This window comes from Schistocerca piceifrons, chromosome 11 (genome assembly GCF_021461385.2).
Source record: "Schistocerca piceifrons isolate TAMUIC-IGC-003096 chromosome 11, iqSchPice1.1, whole genome shotgun sequence".
In the NCBI taxonomy this organism is placed as follows: domain Eukaryota; kingdom Metazoa; phylum Arthropoda; class Insecta; order Orthoptera; family Acrididae; genus Schistocerca; species Schistocerca piceifrons.
The window spans coordinates 83639977-83662279 of record NC_060148.1 but is presented as its reverse complement, the minus strand read 5'-3'; the positions used below and the strand labels follow the sequence as shown (position 1 = coordinate 83662279).

The following is a 22303-nucleotide window of genomic DNA, read 5'->3' as shown; positions in this document are numbered from 1 at the left end:
TATGAGACGACGACGCTACTCGGCTGACAATCCGTGAAGACTTCATATAAGAAATTCTGTCCAATTCATCTTGCATCCTTGTTCAGCCACTCAATGGTGATTCCTTTTTTATTCCCATATATTTTCAGCATTTGTACACACCCTTTGATGGGAGTGTATTTTTGAGCTTTGGTTAAATTGTGCAGTATCCACCACAAACAGGCAATTTTCTCAGATTAATACGGATACAGAATTGAGTGTACTTCAGTGTAAAGTGTCAACATCTTTTGGGACAACAACCGATGACAGTCAGTCAACTTTCTTGAAATTCATCACTGACAAAAATTCTACAAAACCAGGTGTAAACAGTGTTTTACAAAGGCAATTGCTTAACTGAAGTTGAACAAAGTGATTCGGAGCATTTTTGCTGAGCGAAGCGTTTATGAAAATTGTTAAAAATCATCTGCAAAATCTTCATGAAATTTTCTTTTCTCCACCACACTGTGCTTCTTTCTTCTACACTTCCCCTTCACCCACACATCTACCCGCTGTCCACATTCCGAAAACAGTCATTGTGATCAATCTACTCTACCACTTCCTGAGTACCAATTGTTTTAACAATAACAAATGACTAATTTTACGACAATACTGTCGCATCTCAGTAGTATCATAAATGTGTAACAACTACAATCTACCATTCAATTACATACTAAAATTCATGGTTATTATTGAAATGTGAATTACACTTTAGAAAAATTTCCGTGTGATTTGATCAGTAAAATGACCCAATATACACCACTGAGAGGCTAGCGTTGAGTGATAATGTTACTACAAAATGAATTCTTATTAGCTGTAGTGGATAAAAGAAGAGTCTTGGGTTTTTTATGTATGCTAATAATCCTGATGACTAAAATGTGTTTCATTTTGTAATTTATTGTAAACATTGGCCCAAAATTAATACAGTGTCGTGTACACTTATGAACCTGATACTTTCCACAATCACAAATCAACTTACTACTACTACTACTACTACTAATACCCTCCACCCCCACCCCCTCCCCTTGGCAGGCACTGCTGCCTTACAGTCAACATTTGTGAAACTTTGACAGATTGTGTACAGAATTTGTCAGCACAAAATATGGTTGTGTGTTTTACATAATCAGAATTTAGGTAGGAATACAGTTTCAGATCAGAAATTAAATAAGTTTTGTAAACAATTAATACAGGATAATGGTGATTTACATTCTAATCACACAGTCTCTATATTCTAATCACACAGTCCCTTTTGAGCTGGCATTTGCACTGTATCTAGGGTGAATGTAGAACAGGCTGATGTAGTAATAAGTTTTGCGTTCACATTGTAAGTATTATTAATCTGATTAAATATTCTCATTATTTGTTTTGGAACATTTTATACTCTAATTTTACAAGAAATGGTAATAATTTGACATTAAAATGCATGACTGCCTAATAGAATTTTGTTATTTAGCTGTAATCTATTCGGAATCATAAGTGAGGGAACGTTTGACATCAGTAATAGACGTTATCACATTTAGTGCAATTGAATTCTTCAATAAATTTACAGGATCGTGTGCTACAGTAGTCTGTGCCATTACAAGGGATGTTTGTAAAAACTTAGAATGTGACCCTCACACTGTATTCTGAGCTCTCTGAAACAGTGCTGTGTCGCAGGGTGAAGACTGCAAGTGTAACGGCTGGAAGACGGCATCTCCCGCGTCCAAGAACCTCCGCGTGGACGCTCCTCAGCCACTGGCCAACTTTTCAGACCCGTGTCGCAGCTGCAACCATGCCCTAGGTGAGTTCAACACGTTGCATTCTCGGCATCCTCGATCGACTGCTTACTGGGAAAAATGAAGTGAGGATGGGAAAAGGAATAAAAACCCATGAACCTTTATAAACCTTTGAAAATTGGTGCTAAGAGGGGAAACACCCCATCATACAAATCCTCACCCCCACCTCAGATTACCGAGCGAGGTGGCGCAGTGGTTAGCACACTGGACTCGCATTCGGGAGGACGACGGTTCAATCCCGTCTCCAGCCATCCTGATTTATGTTTTCCGTGATTTCCCTAAATCGTTTCAGGCAAATGCCGGGATGGTTCCTTTCAAAGGGCACGGCCGATTTCCTTCCCCATCCTTCCCTAACCCGAGCTCACGCTCCGTCTCTAATGACCTCGTTGTCAACAGCACGTTAAACTACACTAACCTAACCTAACCTCAGATTTTGTGGTAAGAGGGCCCACTGGACAGGCTGTCAAAACCTGAACACAGATCAAGCATGCAAAGAGACCGTGAGGATAAAATCAGGGAGATTAGAGCCCACAGAGAGGCATACCGACAATCTTTCTTTCCACGAACAATACGAGACTGGAACAGAAGGGAGAACCGATAGAGGTAAACAAGGTACCCTCCACCGCACACCGTCAGGTGCCTTGCAGAGTATGGATGTAGATGTAGATGTACTGAACTGTGAAAAGAAAGCAGAATAGAAACAGTGAACAGTCCAAGGACAAAAAGTGCAATATACCGTATTTACTCGAATTTAAGCCGCACTCGAATCTAGGCCGCACCTGAAAAATGAGACTCGAAATCGAGGAAAAAAAATTTTCCCGAATCTAAGCCGCACGTGAAATCTGGGACTCGAAATTCAAGGGGAGAGAAAAGTTTTAGGCCGCACCTCCAAATCCAAACAAAGTTGGTCCATTGTAATATGAGACACAATTTAGGTCGAATGAATGACGATACAGCTATAGTAGTTTGGTTCGAGTCGTAAGTTTAGCAGTTAAGCTTTACCAGGTAGCCGTTGCAATGCGTCAGGCACTCTGTTCGTATTTATACAGGTACCCTTCCTTTTTCACGTGCTTCATCTGGTTTGAATTGATTGCTTATTTTTCTTTGATCTGATAAGTGCCGTTCTCTTTGTTATAGGAGTTTACATCACTCAAAGCTGAAAATGCATTACTGTACTGTGTCATGCATTGTTTGTCGCATTCTGATAATGAGTGTTTACGACCTGTCGCTGCTCGCGGCATGGCTTGCTTTTGTGCGCGTTACCGCCGCTTACAATTTAAAAAAAATAGAGAGAGAGGAATCGTCTCGTTAGCGAAACAATGGCAAGACACTGCTATTTGTTGTTACTTACATTGCTGCTTTCTTTGATAATGATCAACAAGAACCAAATAATAGACTGCATATGATAGAAGATGTTCTGAATGAGAGTTTAGCGAAATTTTTTCTCCGTTTGAAAATCTTTGCAGACGCCTCTTTAGTACATTACATTCTGCACAGAAATTAGAGTCATCTTAGATTTAAAAATCTAATCAATTGCCGTGCTTCATTTCTGACTGTATCACTATTCGACATAAGAATAATATGAATATAAACATGACATGATATGTATATTCTTCCACGTTTGCTGTTGTCTTGCTCTAGTTTCGTAGTTAATTAGGCAGACAGGATTTAAATGAGATAGCAGCAAACACGAAAGAATACATGGCAAAATGTTTATATTCGTATTATTATTATGGTGAAGAGAATACTGCATGTGATTCATAATTCATAAAAGTTCCTATTAGCAATGATCTCTTGTCACAGGTAGGAAAAAATTCAGAATGCAGAGTTGGCCATATTGACAAACATCCCAAACAGTCTTGCCAGTCGCATTTTCGTAGTACATCGAAATGCTGCTACATTCGAAGATGAACAATACGGAATTTGTATTTACTTCATTGGATAATGTATGAAAATGCAGTGGTCAAAACTCAGGGTGGAGAAAAAAAGCTCATCTTCCACCTTTTTTTTTTTTTAATTTATTAGCTGTGGCAGAGGTTTTGGTGCCAGTATTTATCTTTGTGCCTGCGAAGCGCTACATATATTCGACGACAGAAGTTAGCTGTGGCGGCACCTACCAACATTTTTCAGAACATCCGCTTTGCACTCGATTTTAAGCCGCAGGCGGTTTTTTGGATTACAAAAACCGGAAAAGAAGTGCGGCTTAGATTTGAGTAAATACAGTAGAGCAGCCCAAGAGAACAACAGTGTCATCAAGGTTGCCACAAGTTCTGGAAATCAGGGAAATCAAGGAATATCAGGGTATTTTGAACATGTAAGGAAAATTAGGAACATTTGAAAAAAACACTGTAAAAACCTCATTTTTGTCTCAGTAGATGAAATGATTTGTTTATTGAGATGTCGTGCATTGTCAGTGGCTGGGCGCAGCTGAATGTGTACCCTGTAACCCAGCTCCCTCATTCGTACTGCTTCTCCCCTTCTTACCACCCCCCTCAGATTGCAGTCAGTGCTGTCACCACTCCGTGCCCCCAGCCTGGCAGCTGCCGACGAGAGGCAGGGACGCGTGAGGAGTGGTTTGTTTGGATCAGAGAGCGGCCGGAGACAGCAGTTGTGTGTGTGTGAGTTGTGTCCGAGTGATTATGTGAAAGTGTATGTGCTCTCATTTTCTGACAAGGGCTATGGCTGAAAATTTAGTGAGAGTGTGATTGTCTTTCCTATGTGCCTGTCTATGTTATTCAATCTCTATATTGAGCAAGCAGTGAAGGAAACAAAAGAAAAATTCGGAGTAGGTATTAAAATCCATGGAGAAGAAATAAAAACTTTGAGGTTTGCCGATGACGTTGTAATTCTGTCAGAGACAGCAAAGGACTTGGAAGAGCAGTTGAACGGAATGGACAGTGTCTTGAAAGGAGGATATAAGATGAACACCAACAAAAGCAAAACGAGGATAATGGAATGTAGTCGAATTAAATCGGATGATGCTGAGGGTATTAGATTAGGAAATGAGACACTTAAAGTAGTAAAGGAGTTTTGCTATTTTGCTATTTGGGGAGCAAAATAACTGATGATGGTCGAAGTAGAGAGGATATAAAATGTAGACTGGCAATGGCAAGGAAATCGTTTCTGAAGAAGAGAAATTTGTTAACATCGAGTATTGATTTAAGTGTCAGGAAGTCGTTTCTGAAAGTATTTGTATGGAGTGTGGCCATGTATGGAAGTGAAACATGGACGGTAAATAGTGTAGACAAGAAGAGAATAGAAGCTTTTGAAATGTGGTGTTACAGAAGAATGCTGAAGATTAGATGGGTAGATCACATAACTAATGAGGAAGTATTGAATAGGATTGGGGAGAAGAGGAGTTTGTGGCACAACTTGACCAGAAGAAGGGATTGGTTGGTAGGACATGTTCTGAGGCATCAAGGGATCACCAATTTAGTATTGGAGGGCAGCGTGGAGGGTAAAAATCGTAGAGGAAGACCAAGAGATGAATACACTAAGCAGATTCAGAAGGATGTGGGTTGCAGTAAGTACTGGGAGATGAAGAAGCTTGCACAGAGTAGCATGGAGAGCTGCATCAAACCAGTCTCAACACAACAACAACAACAACAACGTGCCTATCTGTGGCTCAGCGATCATCTTCATGATGAGTTGTTACCTATCCTCTTTAGTATCGATTCTTGGAATCTTTGCGCTAGTACCTGTTGCACGGATTGATCACTGTAGTCTCATTTCATCAACATGTAACATGTGAATAGCTGGCCACATGAGGAATTTTGATGACCAGGCAAAACCGCAGGCCGTTTCTGTGGGTGTATGTAATGGATCGGGCTTGCCGATCTGAAGCTCGTCGTTTCCCGTAAAGTGCAGGCCCTCCCCATTGGACATAGTCTCATCGATCTGCCTGCAGGCCGGGTCTGTATGTGTTTGGTGTAATGTGGCAGGTTTTCGTGTTTTTTCCTTTGGCACACGACTGCAGTGCTACTTGGCAGGCTAGAGGCCATGTGTGATGGATTTCAGGAACTGCAATGTCTCACTTCAAGTGCATTCTACAGTGCGCCATTTCATAGACATTTTATTTATTCTAGTACATTTTGGCACATTGAAAGTAGTTCATATATTAGAAAGTATTGACGACACAAAGAAAAAATTTGTGGCAGTCGTTGGTGGTTTGTACGCTATGTACTCATATTTTTCTCGAAAGAAAAATCACACAATACCTGTAAAATCAAATGATTGCGTGGCATTGATGGCTGCAAGGCCCCATCCGGGGAAGTTCGGCTGCCGGGTTGCAAGTCTTCGTTCAGGTAACACCGCATTGGGTGACTTGTGTGTATGATGATAACAACATAACACCCTGTCCACGAGTGGAGAAAATCTCCAACCTGCCCAGGAATCAAACCCAGGTCCACTGATTGGTAGCCAAATGTGTTACCACTCAGCTTAGTGGGCAGAAACACAGTACCTCTAAAACAATAGACATAACACAGTGGGTAATAACTGGCAATAATGAACATAGTAGAATCAACATTTTATTGGCGATCACCTACAGTGTTGGTTTGCACAACTCTTCCCTGCCTTATACACTTCTTTCAAGAAGCCTACTTTTACCTGAGAAGGTTATTTCTGAAATTAGTGAAGGTATTTTAAATCTGTTTTGCGACTCCAAGGAAATGCATATTTTTGCCGCCAAAAGTGTCTTGTTGTTTTACTGAAATAAAATAACATCAGGGGTCTTAACTAAATACGTATACTATTTGGCTTGCTTTCTCCATCTAAAAACAGTTCATTACAAAATGTGTCAATGTTAGTACTTAAAATTTTTGCTCACACATTTAGAAATACAGAATTCCCTGTATTCCCCCCCCCCCCCCCCCCCCCCCTCCAACTTATGTCTATATTCACCCTTGAGATCTCAAAATTCACCAGGGAAAAATGCTAAAACTTGTTTGGAAATCAGGGAAATAGCAGGGAGTTCCACTTGGGGAAGCTTGTGGCAACCCTGGTCATGGTCAAGATGTTGCCCGGCCATGTAGGCGAGCCATGCTCAAATCTCTCTGCAGCCTCTTTTTCCCACTGTTCGCTGTATTCAAATTTGTGTCTTTCTCTTGGTGTAGCATCCATTTGCAGCAGTGAGGTCTAAGGAAGGGACCTACAATGACAGTTGATTGTGCACAACTACTCTTATTAACAGCCAAAAGGAAGTGGCTTTTGAATGGGAAACGCAAACATTTGATGACAAGTCAACCGAATCCTCCACCGGAAACTATGTCTGGTGTGTCATACACAACATTAGTGACAGTACACGTGTGATATGATAGGAATCTCTTACTGACACACCTTATTTGTATGCCTGGTAAGTAAGTGAGATATGTCTCCTTGCCCAGGTGATGGGATCACTCCCAAGGAAACGGTGAAAACATAATAATTTGTCACCTAAGCCGCAACCAGTGAGTGCAGCAGTTTCACAATCACAAAGTCTCTCTGTGCTCTGTTAAAACATATGTTTTTAATGTTTTTGAAGTTGCATTCCATCTTGGAAGTTTTGACTCTTGAATTTCTTTGTTGTAAAATACAGGGCTATTACAAATGATTGAAGTGATTTCATAAGTTCACTGTAGCTCCATTCATTGACATATGGTCACGACACACTACAGTTACGTAGAAAAACTCATAAAGTTTTGTTCGGCTGAAGCCGCACTTCAGGTTTCTGCCGACAGACCGCTCGAGAATGCAGTGAGACAAAATGGCGACAGGAGCCGAGAAAGCGTATGTCGTGCTTGAAATGCACTCACATCAGTCAGTCATAACAGTGCAACGACACTTCAGGATGAAGTTCAACAAAGATCCACCAACTGCTAACTCCATTCGGTGATGGTATGCGCAGTTTAAAGCTTCTGGATGCCTCTGTAAGGGGAAATCAACGGGTCGGCCTGCAGTGAGCGAAGAAACGGTTGAACGCGTGCGGGCAAGTTTCACGCGTAGCTCGCGGAAGTTGACGAATAAAGCAAGCAGGGAGGTAAACGTACCACAGGATGGTGCTCCACCACACTTTCATCATGATGTTTGGCATTTCTTAAACAGGAGATTGGAAAACCGATGGATCGGTCGTGGTGGAGATCATGATCAGCAATTCATGTCATGGCCTCCACGCTCTCTCGACTTAACCCCTTGCAATTTCTTTCTGTGGGGTTATGTAAAAGATTCAGTGTTTAAACCTCCTCTACCAAGAAACGTGCCAGAACTGCGAGCTCGCATCAACGATGCTTTCGACCTCATTGATGGGGACATGCTGCGCCGAGTGTGGGAGGAACTTGATTATCGGCTTGATGTCTGCCGAATCACTAAAGGGGCACATATCGAACATTTGTGAATGCCTAAAAGAACTTTTTGAGTTTTTGTATGTGTGTGCAAAGCATTGTGAAAATATCTCAAATAATAAAGTTATTGTAGAGCTGTGAAATTGCTTCAATCATTTGTAATAACCCTGTAGTTCACATCCGTTTGTTTGTTTGTTTTCATTTCTGTGAGACGTTTACGTGGTATCTTGCCTTCTGTCACTGTTCATCACATTTACTTGTGATGGTAGTGTATTATTACCACATGGTTCATATTCTATAACCAATGTATAGTATGGCAACTACCAAGACTACAGAAAGAGAATGAACATTTCAGTGACCGGACAGACAGTCCATAATGCTGTGGAAAAAAAAAGAAAAATGAAATAAAGAGAAATGGTACGAGAGAGAGATTTGAACACGGCTCGTATGCTTCACAGTTCAACACCGTCATCACCTGACCACGACGCCACAAGTGTTAATATTCACACGATATTGCACTTGTTAAGCTTGGAACATTCGCTGTTTCTAGTTTTCTTTTTCTTTTTCACAGTTCAGTACACCTTCTTCCTGTTTTCACGCTGGATCTCTGTTCAGTTGTTGACAGGCTACCCAGTGGGCCATCTTACCACTAAATCTGAGAGGGGATGATGGAGAGTTTCCCTTCTTTCTAAGAAGAATCCTGTGGAAGAAGACTGTTTAGCTTTTTCATATAACGTACCTGTAATGACAGAAAATTATGAAACAGCAGCAGAACAAACTAATGTGCTGAAAGAAGTACTCTCTTGCTATATCTTTCCAAACCAAGCAAAAATTTACAACAAAAAACTCTTTTCTATAAATACAAAAATTCATGCCGAGAACTCTCATTAAAACCAGTTTCTGTATGCATCCAAGTGTTTTATCTGTGGGAGATGTTTTCTAGCAGAAGAGAGAGATAGATTTTCAACCACACAGTTTATTATAAAACTTTGTAGCATTTGTTACATTCAATTACAATTGTTGTTTGTTGTGGTCTTCAGTCCTGAGACTGGTTTGATGCAGCTCTCCATGCTACTCTATCCTGTGCAAGCTTCTTCATCTCCCAGTACCTACTGCAACCTACATCCTTCTGAATCTGCTTTGCGTATTCATCTCTTGGTCTCCCCCTACGATTTTTACCCTCCACGCTGGCCTCCAATACCAAATTGGTGATCCCTTGATGCCTCAGAACATGTCCTACCAACCGATCCCTTCTTCTGGTCAAGTTGTGCCACAAACTTCTCTTCTCCCCAATCCTATTCAATACTTCCTCATTAGTTATGTGATCTACCCATCCAATCTTCAGCATTCTTCTGTAGCACCACATTTCGAAAGCTTCTATTCTCTTCTTGTCCAAACTGGTTATCGTCCATGTTTCACTTCCATACATGGCTATACTCCCTACAAATACTTTCAGAAACGACTTCCTGACACTTAAATCTATACTCGATGTTAACAAATTTCTCTTCTTCAGAAACGCTTTCCTTGCCATTGCCAGTCTACATTTTATATCCTCTCTACTTCGACCATCATCAGTTATTTTACTCCCTAAATAGCAAAACTCCTTTACTACTTTAAGTGTCTCATTTCCTAATCTAATCCCCTCAGCATCACCCGATTTAATTTGACTACATTCCATTATCCTCGTTTTGCTTTTGTTGATGTTCATCTTATATCCTCCTTTCAAGACACTGTCCATTCCGTTAAACTGCTCTTCCAAGTCCTTTGCTGTCTCTGACAGAATTACAATGTCATCGGCGAACCTCAAAGTTTTTATTTCTTCTCCATGGATTTTAATACCTACTCCGAATTTTTCTTTTGTTTCCTTTACTGCTTGCTCAATATACAGATTGAATAACATCGGAGAGAGGCTACAACCCTGTCTCACTCCTTTCCCAACCACTGCTTCCCTTTCATGCCCCTCGACTCTTATAACTGCCATCTGGTTTCTGTACAAATTGTAAATAGCCTTTCGCTCCCTGTATTTTACCCCTGCCACCTTCAGAATTTGAAAGAGAGTATTCCAGTTAACGTTGTCAAAAGCTTTCTCTAAGTCTACAAATGCTAGAAACGTAGGTTTGCCTTTTCTTAATCTTTCTTCTAAGATAAGTCGTAAGGTTAGTATTGCCTCACGTGTTTCAACATTTCTACGGAATCCGAACTGATCTTCCCCGAGGTCCGCTTTTACCAGTTTTTCCATTCGTCTGTAAAGAATTCGCGTTAGTATTTTGCAGCTGTGACTTATTAAACTGATAGTTCGGTAATTTTCACATCTGTCAACACCTGCGTTCTTTGGGATTGAAATTATTATATTCTTCTTGAAGTCTGAGGGTATTTCGCCTGTCTCATACATCTTGCTCACCAGATGGTAGAGTTTTGTCATGACTGGCTCTCCCAAGGCCATCAGTAGTTCTAATGGAATGTTGTCTACTCCCGGGGCCTTGTTTCAACTCAGGTCTTTCAGTGCTCTGTCAAACTCTTCACGCAGTATCTTATCTCCCATTTCATCTTCATCTACATCCTCTTCCATTTCCATAATATTGTCCTCAAGTGCATCACCCTTGTGTAGACCCTCTATATACTCCTTTCACCTTTCTGCTTTCCCTTCTTTGCTTAGAACTGGGTTTCCATCTGAGCTCTTGATGTTCATACAAGTGGTTCTGTTATCTCGAAAGGTTTCTTTAATTTTCCTGTAGGCAGTATCTATCTTACCCCTAGTGAGATAAGCCTCTACATCCTTACATTTGTCCTCTAGCCATCCCTGCTTAGCCATTTTGCACTTCCTATCGATTTCATTTTGAGACCACAATCTATTGGCTGTGACCTGTAGATTAAAACTGAAGAAACTGCAAAAAGGTGGGAATTTAAGGAGATGGGATCTGGATAAACTGAAAGAACCAGAGGTTGTAACAGAGTTTCAGGGAGAGCATAAGGGAACAATTGACAGGAATGGGGGAAAGAAATACAGTAGAAGAAGAATGGGTAGCTCAATTACAATTATAAATAATAAATCAAATGAAAGGGAAACTGAAACAGTTTTTCTTACAAGTGTGCAATGTGAGCACCATTCGTCGCATGTTGAGTTGATAGATGTTTTCTTCCCAAACTTTGATCAGTGTGTCGGGCATTTGTTGTGGCAGTGGTGTTTCTAAAGTTGGGTAGATCAGCTGGTAGTAGATGCACATACATGATGATTTATGAACCCCCAAAAGTAAAGATCGCATGACGACGTATCACGAGTGAGTGTGAAGCTAATGCAAAACGAGCTCCATCCCTTCGCCCAATCCAGTGGTCGGGTACAAAGTCATTTAACCAGTTGCTTAGTGACTTCAGCCAGTGATGCAGTGCACCATCTCACTGCCAGATGATGATCTGTGGTTCAGCTTCTTGCAATTGAGGAAAGGGGCATAGTTCTAGTGTATCAGGTTAAGAACACCAATTACAGTTACCTCAATGATAAAGAAAGGCCCATAAGCTTTCCACTGGGATACGACACATAAAACATTCATTTTAGGGGAATCTTGTGAGTGTACCACCTTGTGGTGATTTGTTGACCCCGAGATGAGCACATTATGTGTACTCAAATTTACGCTTAGGTGCAATGGCGACTCATCCCAGAATATCATCATCATGCAGCAGCATTTTGTTTGCAAAGTTGGCATGTAAACTGTAGTCTGTAAGCTTTAGAGTTTGCAACAACTGTAAATGATAAGGATGTATTTGTATGAGTGGGTGGAAAAAAATAAATGAATAAAAAAAAAAGTATTTCGAACAGCATTGCTGTGGGCGAAGTTTGTGTAGTATGCATTTCTGTCACTGGGCATGTATAGTGCAACTCATTGCCTGTTCAGTGCCACCTGTGTTGTCAACCTGGCTTGTACTGTCCACCTGCAGCAATTGTTTTTGCTAGCGCTGTTTTGTTCTTGCTTTGTTTTTTATGATGGCAAGTTTAAGTGAACGTACAGTTCTGAAATTTTGTTTTCTACTGAGGACAAATGCTGCTGAAACTGTTTTAATGTTGAGAGCAGTATACTAAGATGATGCCATTGGAAAATCTCTAGTGTACAAGTGGTTTGCTCAGTTTAAAAATGGCGACATGTCGATTGATGACAAACCTCATTCTGGACATCCATCAACTGACCGAATTGACAAAAATATTGAAAAAATTCAAGAGCTTGTGCTCACAGACAGTCAACAGCCAATTGATCAACTGTCAAAAGATAAGTGGGTTTTACCATGTACCTTGGTTCAGCAGATTTTAATGGGAGATTTGGGAATGAAAAGGGTTCCTGCCAAGTTTGTTCCTCGGGTTCTGACTGTCAATCAAAAGGAACGTTGAGGTGGAACATGTCATGCTTCAAAACAACAGCTTGAAACTGATCCAGATTTTCATTGCTGGTGATGAGTCGTGATGCTATGATTACGACCCAGAAACAAAGAAGCACTCAAGCCAACGAAAGATGTTGTCGTCACCCCATCCGAAAAAATGTTGCCAAGTTGAACATCAAAACAATGTTGATATATTTTTTTGATGCTAATGGTCTAGTTCATTCAGAATTTGTTCCCCCAGGTCAGACAGGCTATCAATTCTTTTACTCGGAAGCTTTAAGAATTTTGCACGACAGTGTTCACAAAAAAAAAAACCAATTTTTGGCAGACAGGAGACTGGTTCTTCCACCGCAACAATGTACGTGCACACACAGCCATGTCTATCGGTGGCTAAAAATGCCACAGTTGCGCTGGCCCATGCACCTTACTCGCCTGACATGGCTCCGAGCGACTTTTTCTTATTTCCGTGTACAAAAAGGGGCATGAAAGGACACCAAATTGACAACATTGAAGAAGTCAGTAAAGAAATGAGGAAGGAGCTATCAGCCATTTCCAAAGATGACTACAAAAAATGTTTTGAACAGTGGAAGCGCTGGCGGGACAAATGTATTAGTCACAATGGAGAGTATTTTGAAGGGGATAAGGTTGTTCAAGAAGAATATAATAATTCCAATCCCAAAGAAAGCAGGTGTTGACCTATGTGAAAATTACTGAACTATCAGTTTAACAAGTCATGGCTGCAAAATACTAACGCGAATTCCTTACAGATGAATGGAAAAACTGGTAGAAGCCAACCTCGGGGAAGATCAATTTGGATTCTTTAGAAATATTGGAACATGTGAGGCAATACTGACCCTACGACTTATCTTAGAAGGTAGATTAAGGAGAGGCAAATCTACGTTTCTAGCATTTGTAGACTTATAGAAAGCTTTCGACACTGTTGACTGGAATACTCTCTTTCAAGTTCTGAATGTGGCAGGGGTAAATACAGGGAGCAAAAGGCTATTTACAATTTGTACAGAAACCAGATGGCAGTCTTAAGAGTCGAGGGGCCTGAAAAGGAAGCAGTGGTTGGGAAGGAAGTGAACAGGGTTGTAGCCTATCCCTGACGTTATTCAGTCTGTACATTGAGCAAGCAGTAAAGGAAACAAAAGAAAAATTTGGAGTAGGTATTAAAATTCACGGAGAAGAAATAAAAACTTTGAGGTTTGCCGATGATATTGTAATTCTGTCAGAGACAGCAAAGGACTTGGAAGAGCTGTTGAACGGAATGGAGAGTGTCTTGAAAGGAGGATATAAGATGAACATCAACAAAAGCAAAACGAGGATAATGGAATGTAGTCGAATTAAGTCCGCTGATGCTGAGGAAATTAGATTAGGAAATGAGACACTTAAAGTAGTAAAGGAGTTTTGCTATTTGGGGAGCAAAGTAGCTGATGATGCCGAAGTAGAGAGGATATAAAATGTAGACTGGCAATGAAAAGGAAAGCTTTTTTGAAGAAGAGAAATTTGTTAACATCGAGTATAGATTTAAGTGTCAGGAAGTCGTTTCTGAAAGTATTTGTATGGAGTGTAGCCATGTATGGAAGTGAAACATGGACGATAAATAGTTTGGACAAGAAGAGAATAGAAGTTTTTGAAATGTGGTGCTACAGAAGAATGCTGTAGATTAGATGGGTAGATCACATAACTAATGAGGAGGTATTGAATAGAATTGGGGAGAAGAGGAGTTTGTGGCACAACTTGACTAGAAGAAGGAATCGGTTGGTAGGACATGTTCTGAGGCATCAAGGGATCACCAATTTAGTATTGGAGGGCAGCGTGGGGGGTAAAAATCGTAGAGGGGGGCCAAGAGATGAATACACTAAGCAGATTCAGAAGGATGTAGGTTGCAGTAAGTACTGGGAGATGATGAAGCTTCCACAGGATAGAGTAGCATGGAGAGCTGCATGAAACCAGTCTCTGGACTGAAGGCGCCAACAACAAGGTTGTTTTGTTAACAGTTTGAAATTATATAGCTTTTAAAAAATAATTCCAGTTTCTTTTTGGGTACCCATTTGTAAGTATCTCCTTAAATGTCTCCACACAGACATCACTGGATTTGCAAACTCACAACCAGCCTTTGAGACTGATTTCTTGAAGCTACATGTGAAAGACTCTCACTTGTTCAACAAGTTCTTCAGTCACTTCTGTTTGTCCCATACTTCTCCCTTTGCACACAGTTATACAAACAAAACTGTTTGCATTGCTCTTTCATTTGATGTAGCGTTCACGATTGTAAGTTGAATGTAACCACTGCTACAAAGCCTCAAAACCTGTATACACATTTTGAAACCCCCCTGTATATTGATTTTATATTATACGCAGAATCTATGTGAAACTGAAATCTGCATAAAAGTGAGAATGACTGCTTACTGTTTGCTATCACTGTGGTGCATGGCGTAGCCCTCTCATCATGGTAGGGACTGCCAGAGTGGTGATACCTCTGCTGAAATTAACATTTATGTGGGTTGGCAGATCATTTGTTGCACCGATGCACGGCTTGCAGCCAAGTTTGGAATAACAAATCCATGGGGCAGTGGTGTAGGATCCTCCTAGTCTGTCTTGCAAGAGCTCCATCAGTCTGCTTCGCTGTATGTAGTAGACGTGGAAGTGGGGAAAAATAGACAGGTCAGAAAATAAAAGATATAGTGGTTCAACAAATTACACACTTAACTTTCCACTCTTATTAACTCTTGCATGATGTTTTGTCAGTAATCTCTGCATTCCTTTTTGTGCTAACCTCCACCTTTAAGCTCTCAGGTTTTCAAATGTCTCCCAGTTCAGTCCACAACAGTAAGTCTTTCCTTCCCATCCTGTCCGGTAAGTCTCACCTGACCTGGGGTTGTGGGTGACTTTTCTGAAATTTTCCTCCCCCTTCAACCCTTCCACAAGGAGGAGCAGCCACTGTCTTCAAAAGCTTGCACATTTAATGTTTTCTCCTGCCGTCACTTGGTGAGTAGATTTTTTGTCTATCGAGCTATATTTTCAAAAAAATTGATTAGTTTTGTTAACAATTGACTTGGTGTTATAAATTGTTGTTTGAATTAAATGGGTTTGTTTTTTGCTGTTTTACACCAATTGTACAGAATTTACTAAATGTACCACTTTTTCATTTTCCCAAAGTTGTTGGGTTTTTCGTGATAGAACAGCATCAACATTTCTAAATTTTAAACTTATTACATTACTTTTAATTTTCTCAGATATTATGAATTACTTTGTTAATATCAGGCTTCAACAATTGGCTATATGGTTTTAAATTATTTGCCGTAGACTGGAATATGGAATTAATTTTACCTTTCAAATTATTATTACAGTTTGCGGTAAATTTGAAACTTACTTGATGTAAACGGGGGAGTGTTCTGTTCATCCATATTTTTATCAGAAATTATTAGTTTAGAAAATCACTAGATTCAAGTTTTAAAATACTCTGGAAGATAATTGAAATTGAGAATTATCTATGCAAAACTGAAAGACAGTACATAGACCGTGGAGAGAAATTTCGAATATGAAATATACATATGTATCGGGTTGTACATTAGTTATGTGTATCATGTTCTACAGTACTGCTTGATGTCGGTGGTTATACTACATTATAAATCAGATTCATCAGATAACTTACAGCTGTCAAGGAGCATTTACACAAAATATAATTTAGTGTGTGTTTGTGTGTAGAGACCCACGTGAGCCACCTGCAGCCTCCGCTGTCTATGGAGGAGGTGAACCAGCTGCTGGGCATGGTGGTGGACGTGGAGAACATCTTCATGAGCATGCACCGTGAGGAGGACGCCGACACCAAGCGTGTCTACTACTACCTCTTCAAGGTGGGAACGTAGCCACTCCTGCTTGTCTGTCTCTACAGTACACCTTCTCTGTCTGTGAAGGCAAAGGGTAAAACTTGCAGCCTAACACTCACAACGAGACCTCCTCCGTGTTTACTTACTTATAGGATTTGACTGTCAGTCTCAGACACACCAGTTTTCTAAAGCAGTATTATACACTTCTCGAAAACATTGAAAAATTCGAGTTTGAATATTTGAAGATTGGCACTATTAAGTTCAAAAAAATTCTAGGCTTTCAACAGAACCTTGTGGCTGTGTGTATACTGTACCAGGCTTGTAATTCCAAGGCCTTGGTTCATTCCTGATGAGATGTAATGTTTTTTTTTTTTTTTAAGTTTATTTGCGTTCAATGTTTAATATCAGATTGATATGGTAGTTAACATCTCATTAGTTAAAACTTCTTCTGCCCGACATTTCTTTGCTAACTGCAGGCAACACCTTCCGAGGTGTGTCAACGACTGGCTGCCAGGCCGTGGAGGTCCTGTTTATATATAGCGCATAGAGGGCACTACCATATGTCATATGGGGCCGACTATTAAGTCTATCTCTGACAACCGTCGTTATTCTCGATTGAAGGTAATCAATTGTCACAGCTTTGGTGCAAAGTTGGCCGCCATATCTTGTCTAACTTTAAGCCTTCCTCTTTACTATAAAAAATAATTGTGGTGTTTCTGAATCTCTATATCTTCCCTATACATATGTGCGTAATAATGCAATGTCCTGGCTAGCATGCTCGTCTCACTAAATTTTATTTCATGATCACTGTCTTTAAAAACAAAAAAGGGGCTCCTATAAACACATCCACAGCTCCTGGGGAATGTTGTAGCAGGACGTATATACCCATCCACAGCAGTGAAAGAATTGATTAAAAAGGATTACTACCATACAAAGGTACTGACACAGGCTTTTAACTTGTGTGACTGTGTCATTAAAGAATCAATAGAGATTCAAGTAAGCTAGCTGCTAATCAATCATGATAGTGCCTACATCGTTGGTAAGGCCTGGGAACCTACACTTCGACTGGTTAAGAAGAGGGCGGCAGGATCTCTCAATTTCCCAACTACTGGGGCAGGTAGAGCAACAACAGGGATACCACCAATGTGTGTCCCCGGGTGCAAACTGTGTGTAACCTGTCCGCAGGAGGAGGTGGCGACCCATCCCTGCCTCATGGCACAGATTCTGGACAGAGCAGCAGTTTGGGGGGCAGTGCGGGAGGGGGGGCGGGCAAGATAAAGGTGCCGCTCCAGCACCACTCCTAAGCCGTAAGTTCAGCAGCAAACTTGATGGCGGTGTGATTGCTTGCCAAAATATTGTGCCCACCTGGACACTAGTATCTGGCTATTCACCGGTGAACTATTTTGTCAACAAGTATGGAATAAAAACTTTCGGATAAAACAACATATTATAGTTTCAGTTGCTGGTTACATGAAAATCTGAGTATTCATAATAAATCAAAATTTGGCACCAAAACGCAACACATGACAAAAAAAATTAAATACCTTTTTATTTCTTGACATTATGAAAAGATACAAGTACAACATTAAAAACTGCATTATTGATGTATACATAACTTGTTCAATTAATAAGAAGTCATTTCACATTTTTGTACAAAATTTTAAGTACAAAAACTTCTATTTTGATACAATTAGTAAACCAAAATAAAAAGTTGCTGGTTTAGTTTAAAAAATTATGAATCAGTGTTTTTAATTAACATTTCAAAATGATATAAGTAAATAAAGTTGTACCTGGCAAGAAGAATTGAACTAGCAACCTTGTGATTGCAAGATTAGAATTTTATGCATGCAACTAACGAAGGCTCTGTCAACCCAAATTTTTTGCTATAATTTCTGCTGACCTCACTGGATACTTGGCGAAACGTGGTTATAGGGGAAAACACACTTTTTTTGCCAATTCTTGTATTAATTATATTTTGTATTTTATTTTTTTGATGCTATTAGTGTTGGTACACAGCTATTTTTTGGGCTTCCTGGTACAATGTTCCAATTAATGATATAAATTTGCGTAAGTTATCATATGATGCCAGTGAGTTTCATCCGACAAGTTAAGATATTCTGTACAATCTCTCAGAAAAAGATTCATTTATTTATTTTATTTTTTATTACGGGTTAGTGCAACACCAGCCCATCCATAATTCTAAAAGAATCTAACTTCGATGTATAAAACAACTTCAGACTTCCGTTTACTTTACAAATGAGTTAATATGCTACTTCCTGGTAGATTAAAACTGTGTGCCCGACCGAGACTTGAACTCGGGACCTTTGCCTTTCGCGGGCAAGTGCTCTACCATCTGAGCTACCGAAGCACGACTCACGCCCGGTACTCACAGCTTTACTTCTGCCAGTATCTCTTCTCCTACCTTCAAAACTTTACAGAAGCTCTCCTGCGAAGTTTCATATCAGCGCACACTCCGCTGCAGAGTGAAAATCTCATTCTGGAAACATCCCCCAGGCTGTGGCTAAGCCATGTCTCCGCAGTATCCTTTCTTTCAGGAGTGCTAGTTCTGCAAGGTTCGCAGGAGAGCTTCTGTTAAGTTTGGAAGGTAGGAGACGAGGTACTGGCAGAAGTAAAGCTGTGAGGACCGGGTGTGAGTCGTGCTTCGGTAGCTCAGATGGTAGAGCACTTGCCCGCGAAAGGCAAAGGTCCCGAGTTTGAGTCTCGGTCGGGCACACAGTTTTAATCTGCCAGGAAGTTTCATATCAGTGCACACTCCGCTGCAGAGTGAAAATCTCATTCTGGAGTTAATATGCTACTTATTTCATGTTAAGCATGAAGGATGGAAATTTTGTACAAAGGTGTTGATGGATGCTGCTAACAGTTCTCATTATTAAACAATGGATAATTATAGGCTGGATAATTTGTGCTCCATTTTTGGCAAAAGCTAGTTTTTCCACTCATTTTGATGCTTGACATAATCTATCCTGATCTCAGTGTCTTACAGTTGTATAATTATGCATGTACATTCGTTGATACGTCTAGGTACTGTCGGCAAAGTGTGTTGCGAATAGAGTCAGTAGTGAAGAAGTAATAAATTAAAATTCCATACTTGATGCTGAAGTTTTACTGCATGAACTCCAAAAATGTAGTCAACAATAAACTTTATTCTGTCGTCGTCATATTCTGTAGCTTGTCAGTGAGAAAATGTTTTGTTAGGTTTGAAATTATATGTAAAGTTTGTTGTAAGTCCCAAGATGCTCTCCGTCTCAAATTCAGATACTGGCTAAATATGCTATGATGCTGTATTGACACGCGCGCGCACACACACACACACACACACACACACACACACACACACACACACACACGCACACGCGCGCGCGCCCACACACACACACACACACACACACACACACACACACACACAGTTTCTAACTGTAATACTGGCCTTCTCATATTTAACTTTTAACATAAAATTACACATCCATTGAGTAGATTGTCACAGTATTTAAAATTTTTAAATTTAGTCAGTAATTCAATGAAATATTAAAAATCAAGTTTTTGTTGCCCCTTGAAGCCATTAGATATACAATCTGCAACTGGGATCATGACTTAGCAATTTGGTTAATCGATTAGTAATATAGATTTTGGGCATTTTGTGTATTCTATTAAAGTTCATGTCCCAACTGGTTACCATGAATTGGAAGTTATGATATCCAGTGAAATACAGTTTCTTTTCTTTCACTTAATAATGAGTTTTCATTAGGTACAGTTTCAATGATGAAATCAATTTTTTTTCTTGTACTGCTACATGTTAATTATTAATAATGGTGCTCCCTATTTTAACTCTTTTCTTTTTTTAATTTTTTGTATTGTTTTAATTTTATGTTTTATTTTTATTTGAAACTGAGAGTCTGGCTTGTAACATGAGAGCAATATACAAATTTTTCATTCCATCTGAATATGGAAGTGGGCAGCACTTGTAAATCTGCTAAAAGCTGACAATGGATCTACAATTAATTATTCATGAAAGTGACTAGTTCTTGGCCTACTCTCTGCAAGTTAAATGGTTGTCTTAGATATTTGATAAGCTCTTAGGCTGCTTTTTGAGTTGGATTGGGAAATTTTCCATTTGATGAGTTTGAATATATCAGGATGAGATATGTAATCAGAAAGTAACAAGAGTGTATAATAACAAAATCCGTGAAACTTCGTTGTAGATTAAAACTGTGGTCAGAATGGGACTAGCAAACCTTGCTCTTTTGTAAGAAAACAGGGTGTATACGACCCGGGACAACCGAGAGATCTGGGAAAAACCCGGGAATTTTTTCATCTGGGAGAAAACCGGGAAAAACCCGGGAATTTTTTAGAATTCTGGGAATGTTTCATTGTTTTAGTTTTCAGTTAAATTTTTGTGATTGTGACTGGTAAGAACCAATATTCCAACAAAGGATATTACTGTATCCCGCGTCTGCAGGATAATACTGCAGGAACAAAACATTAACAAGAGGAAGAAAAAACGAAAATAAAACTTAAGTCGCAAAGGAAATCCGCCATATACAACAACAAAACATAGTGCTCATACAAGTGTCCGCCATTAGCAAAGTGTGTCAAAGGCTTTAGAAAGACTTTGCAATGATTCATAACGGCAAATTGCCTCCGATGAGTGTGACGTGTCTTCTGTTGACATAAGATTCTTTTGAGCAGTTGTGGGTGGGCTCTTGTGCATGCACAGTTGAGTCACGTATGAGTAGTACCTTCTCCCGCTTCTGGCTACGGATGTGTGGCTGGGTGCCACTATCTAGTATTGCCCCGGTTCGGAAATATCCTAGATCCGGGGCTGATGCACAGAGCAGTCTGAGTTGTAGTGGGGAGGTGGGTAGTCTCCACGTGACCTGTGTTTATGTTTAGTGATTTTGCTGTTTCCTCTTTGTTTATTACTCTCACATCAAATGAAAACAAAACGGATTTATGTGGTCAGGAGCTATCAGATGAATTAAAATACGTTTGCATAATTACAGAAGGCTAAAATATGTTGTTATTTTCAGCTTTTATTTCCACCTTTCTGACAGTCAAGCATTAAATCACCTTGCAGAACAATGAAGTTATTTTTGTCACTTTGCTAAAGAGATTTGGCTTTTATTAATCTTTTGCACTGAGGCAGTCAATTTATTTGAAACGAAGTGTTTAATTTCACACTGTTGGCTAGTTTCAACTGTTCGCTGCATTTCAAGTGCACGGTTTCCAACTTCTAGCTTGCATGGCATTATGCCATAATAAAGAACCAAACATGAGAAAATACAGTACTAGTACTCAAGAAAATTTACATCAGAATCTGGACATACGAATGTGCACTTTAAGCTCAATTATGCATTTTAGTATGGTTCACAAAATTCCGATGAACTTGAAGTGTCCTCTGATGTCTTGTTTCTTTTGTGACATAGTGCAAGATCTTTTAATGTTTTACACGTACGGACATACGAGCTTCCTGTGTCATCATAGCTGCGCAAGAGTGGTGGTGCCTGTTATCTGGCGCTCTCTGGTAACTGCTGAAACGAATCTGTTTCTAACAGGTCACGGGAAAACATTGTGGATGGTGGTTTGAAAAGTGTTACTTTCAAAGTAAATTTCCTTTTACACAAGATGAACTATATGCGAGAATTTACGATAAATTTCTTAAATCACAGAGCGTTTGACTCTCAATTAAAAATCAACTCTTTGAGGATGACCATCTAGAAGAATTTCCAGCCCAGAAGATCAGACATTTACGTCGTTATTAAAAATTTTACTGGCACATTTGTGTGATATATCTTAAAACGTAACACGCGCAAAAAATATCAACATTATATATGGAAGCTTAGCTTCTCTTGCAGCTTATTAATCTTCGAGACTACGATTATATGTGAAACCTCTGTTTTTCTTGTAGCAACACTATGTATGTTAATTTAAACCATCAACTTTTCTTATTTGTTTGTTCGCTCTACTTAAGAGT

The 22303-nt window shown here is 39.8% G+C and overlaps 1 protein-coding gene across 3 annotated transcripts in view; it reads left to right on the top strand.

The window, feature by feature from the left end:
- Positions 1-22303, top strand: part of LOC124720053 (histone acetyltransferase KAT2A) — a 343302-nt gene that overhangs the window by 113924 nt on the left and 207075 nt on the right. For all 3 annotated transcript variants that reach the window (XM_047245315.1, XM_047245316.1, XM_047245314.1), the window contains 2 exons: positions 1672-1795; positions 16190-16338. In XM_047245315.1, coding sequence (XP_047101271.1) covers positions 1672-1795; positions 16190-16338 — 273 coding nt within the window. The remainder of the gene's footprint in view (positions 1-1671; positions 1796-16189; positions 16339-22303) is intronic.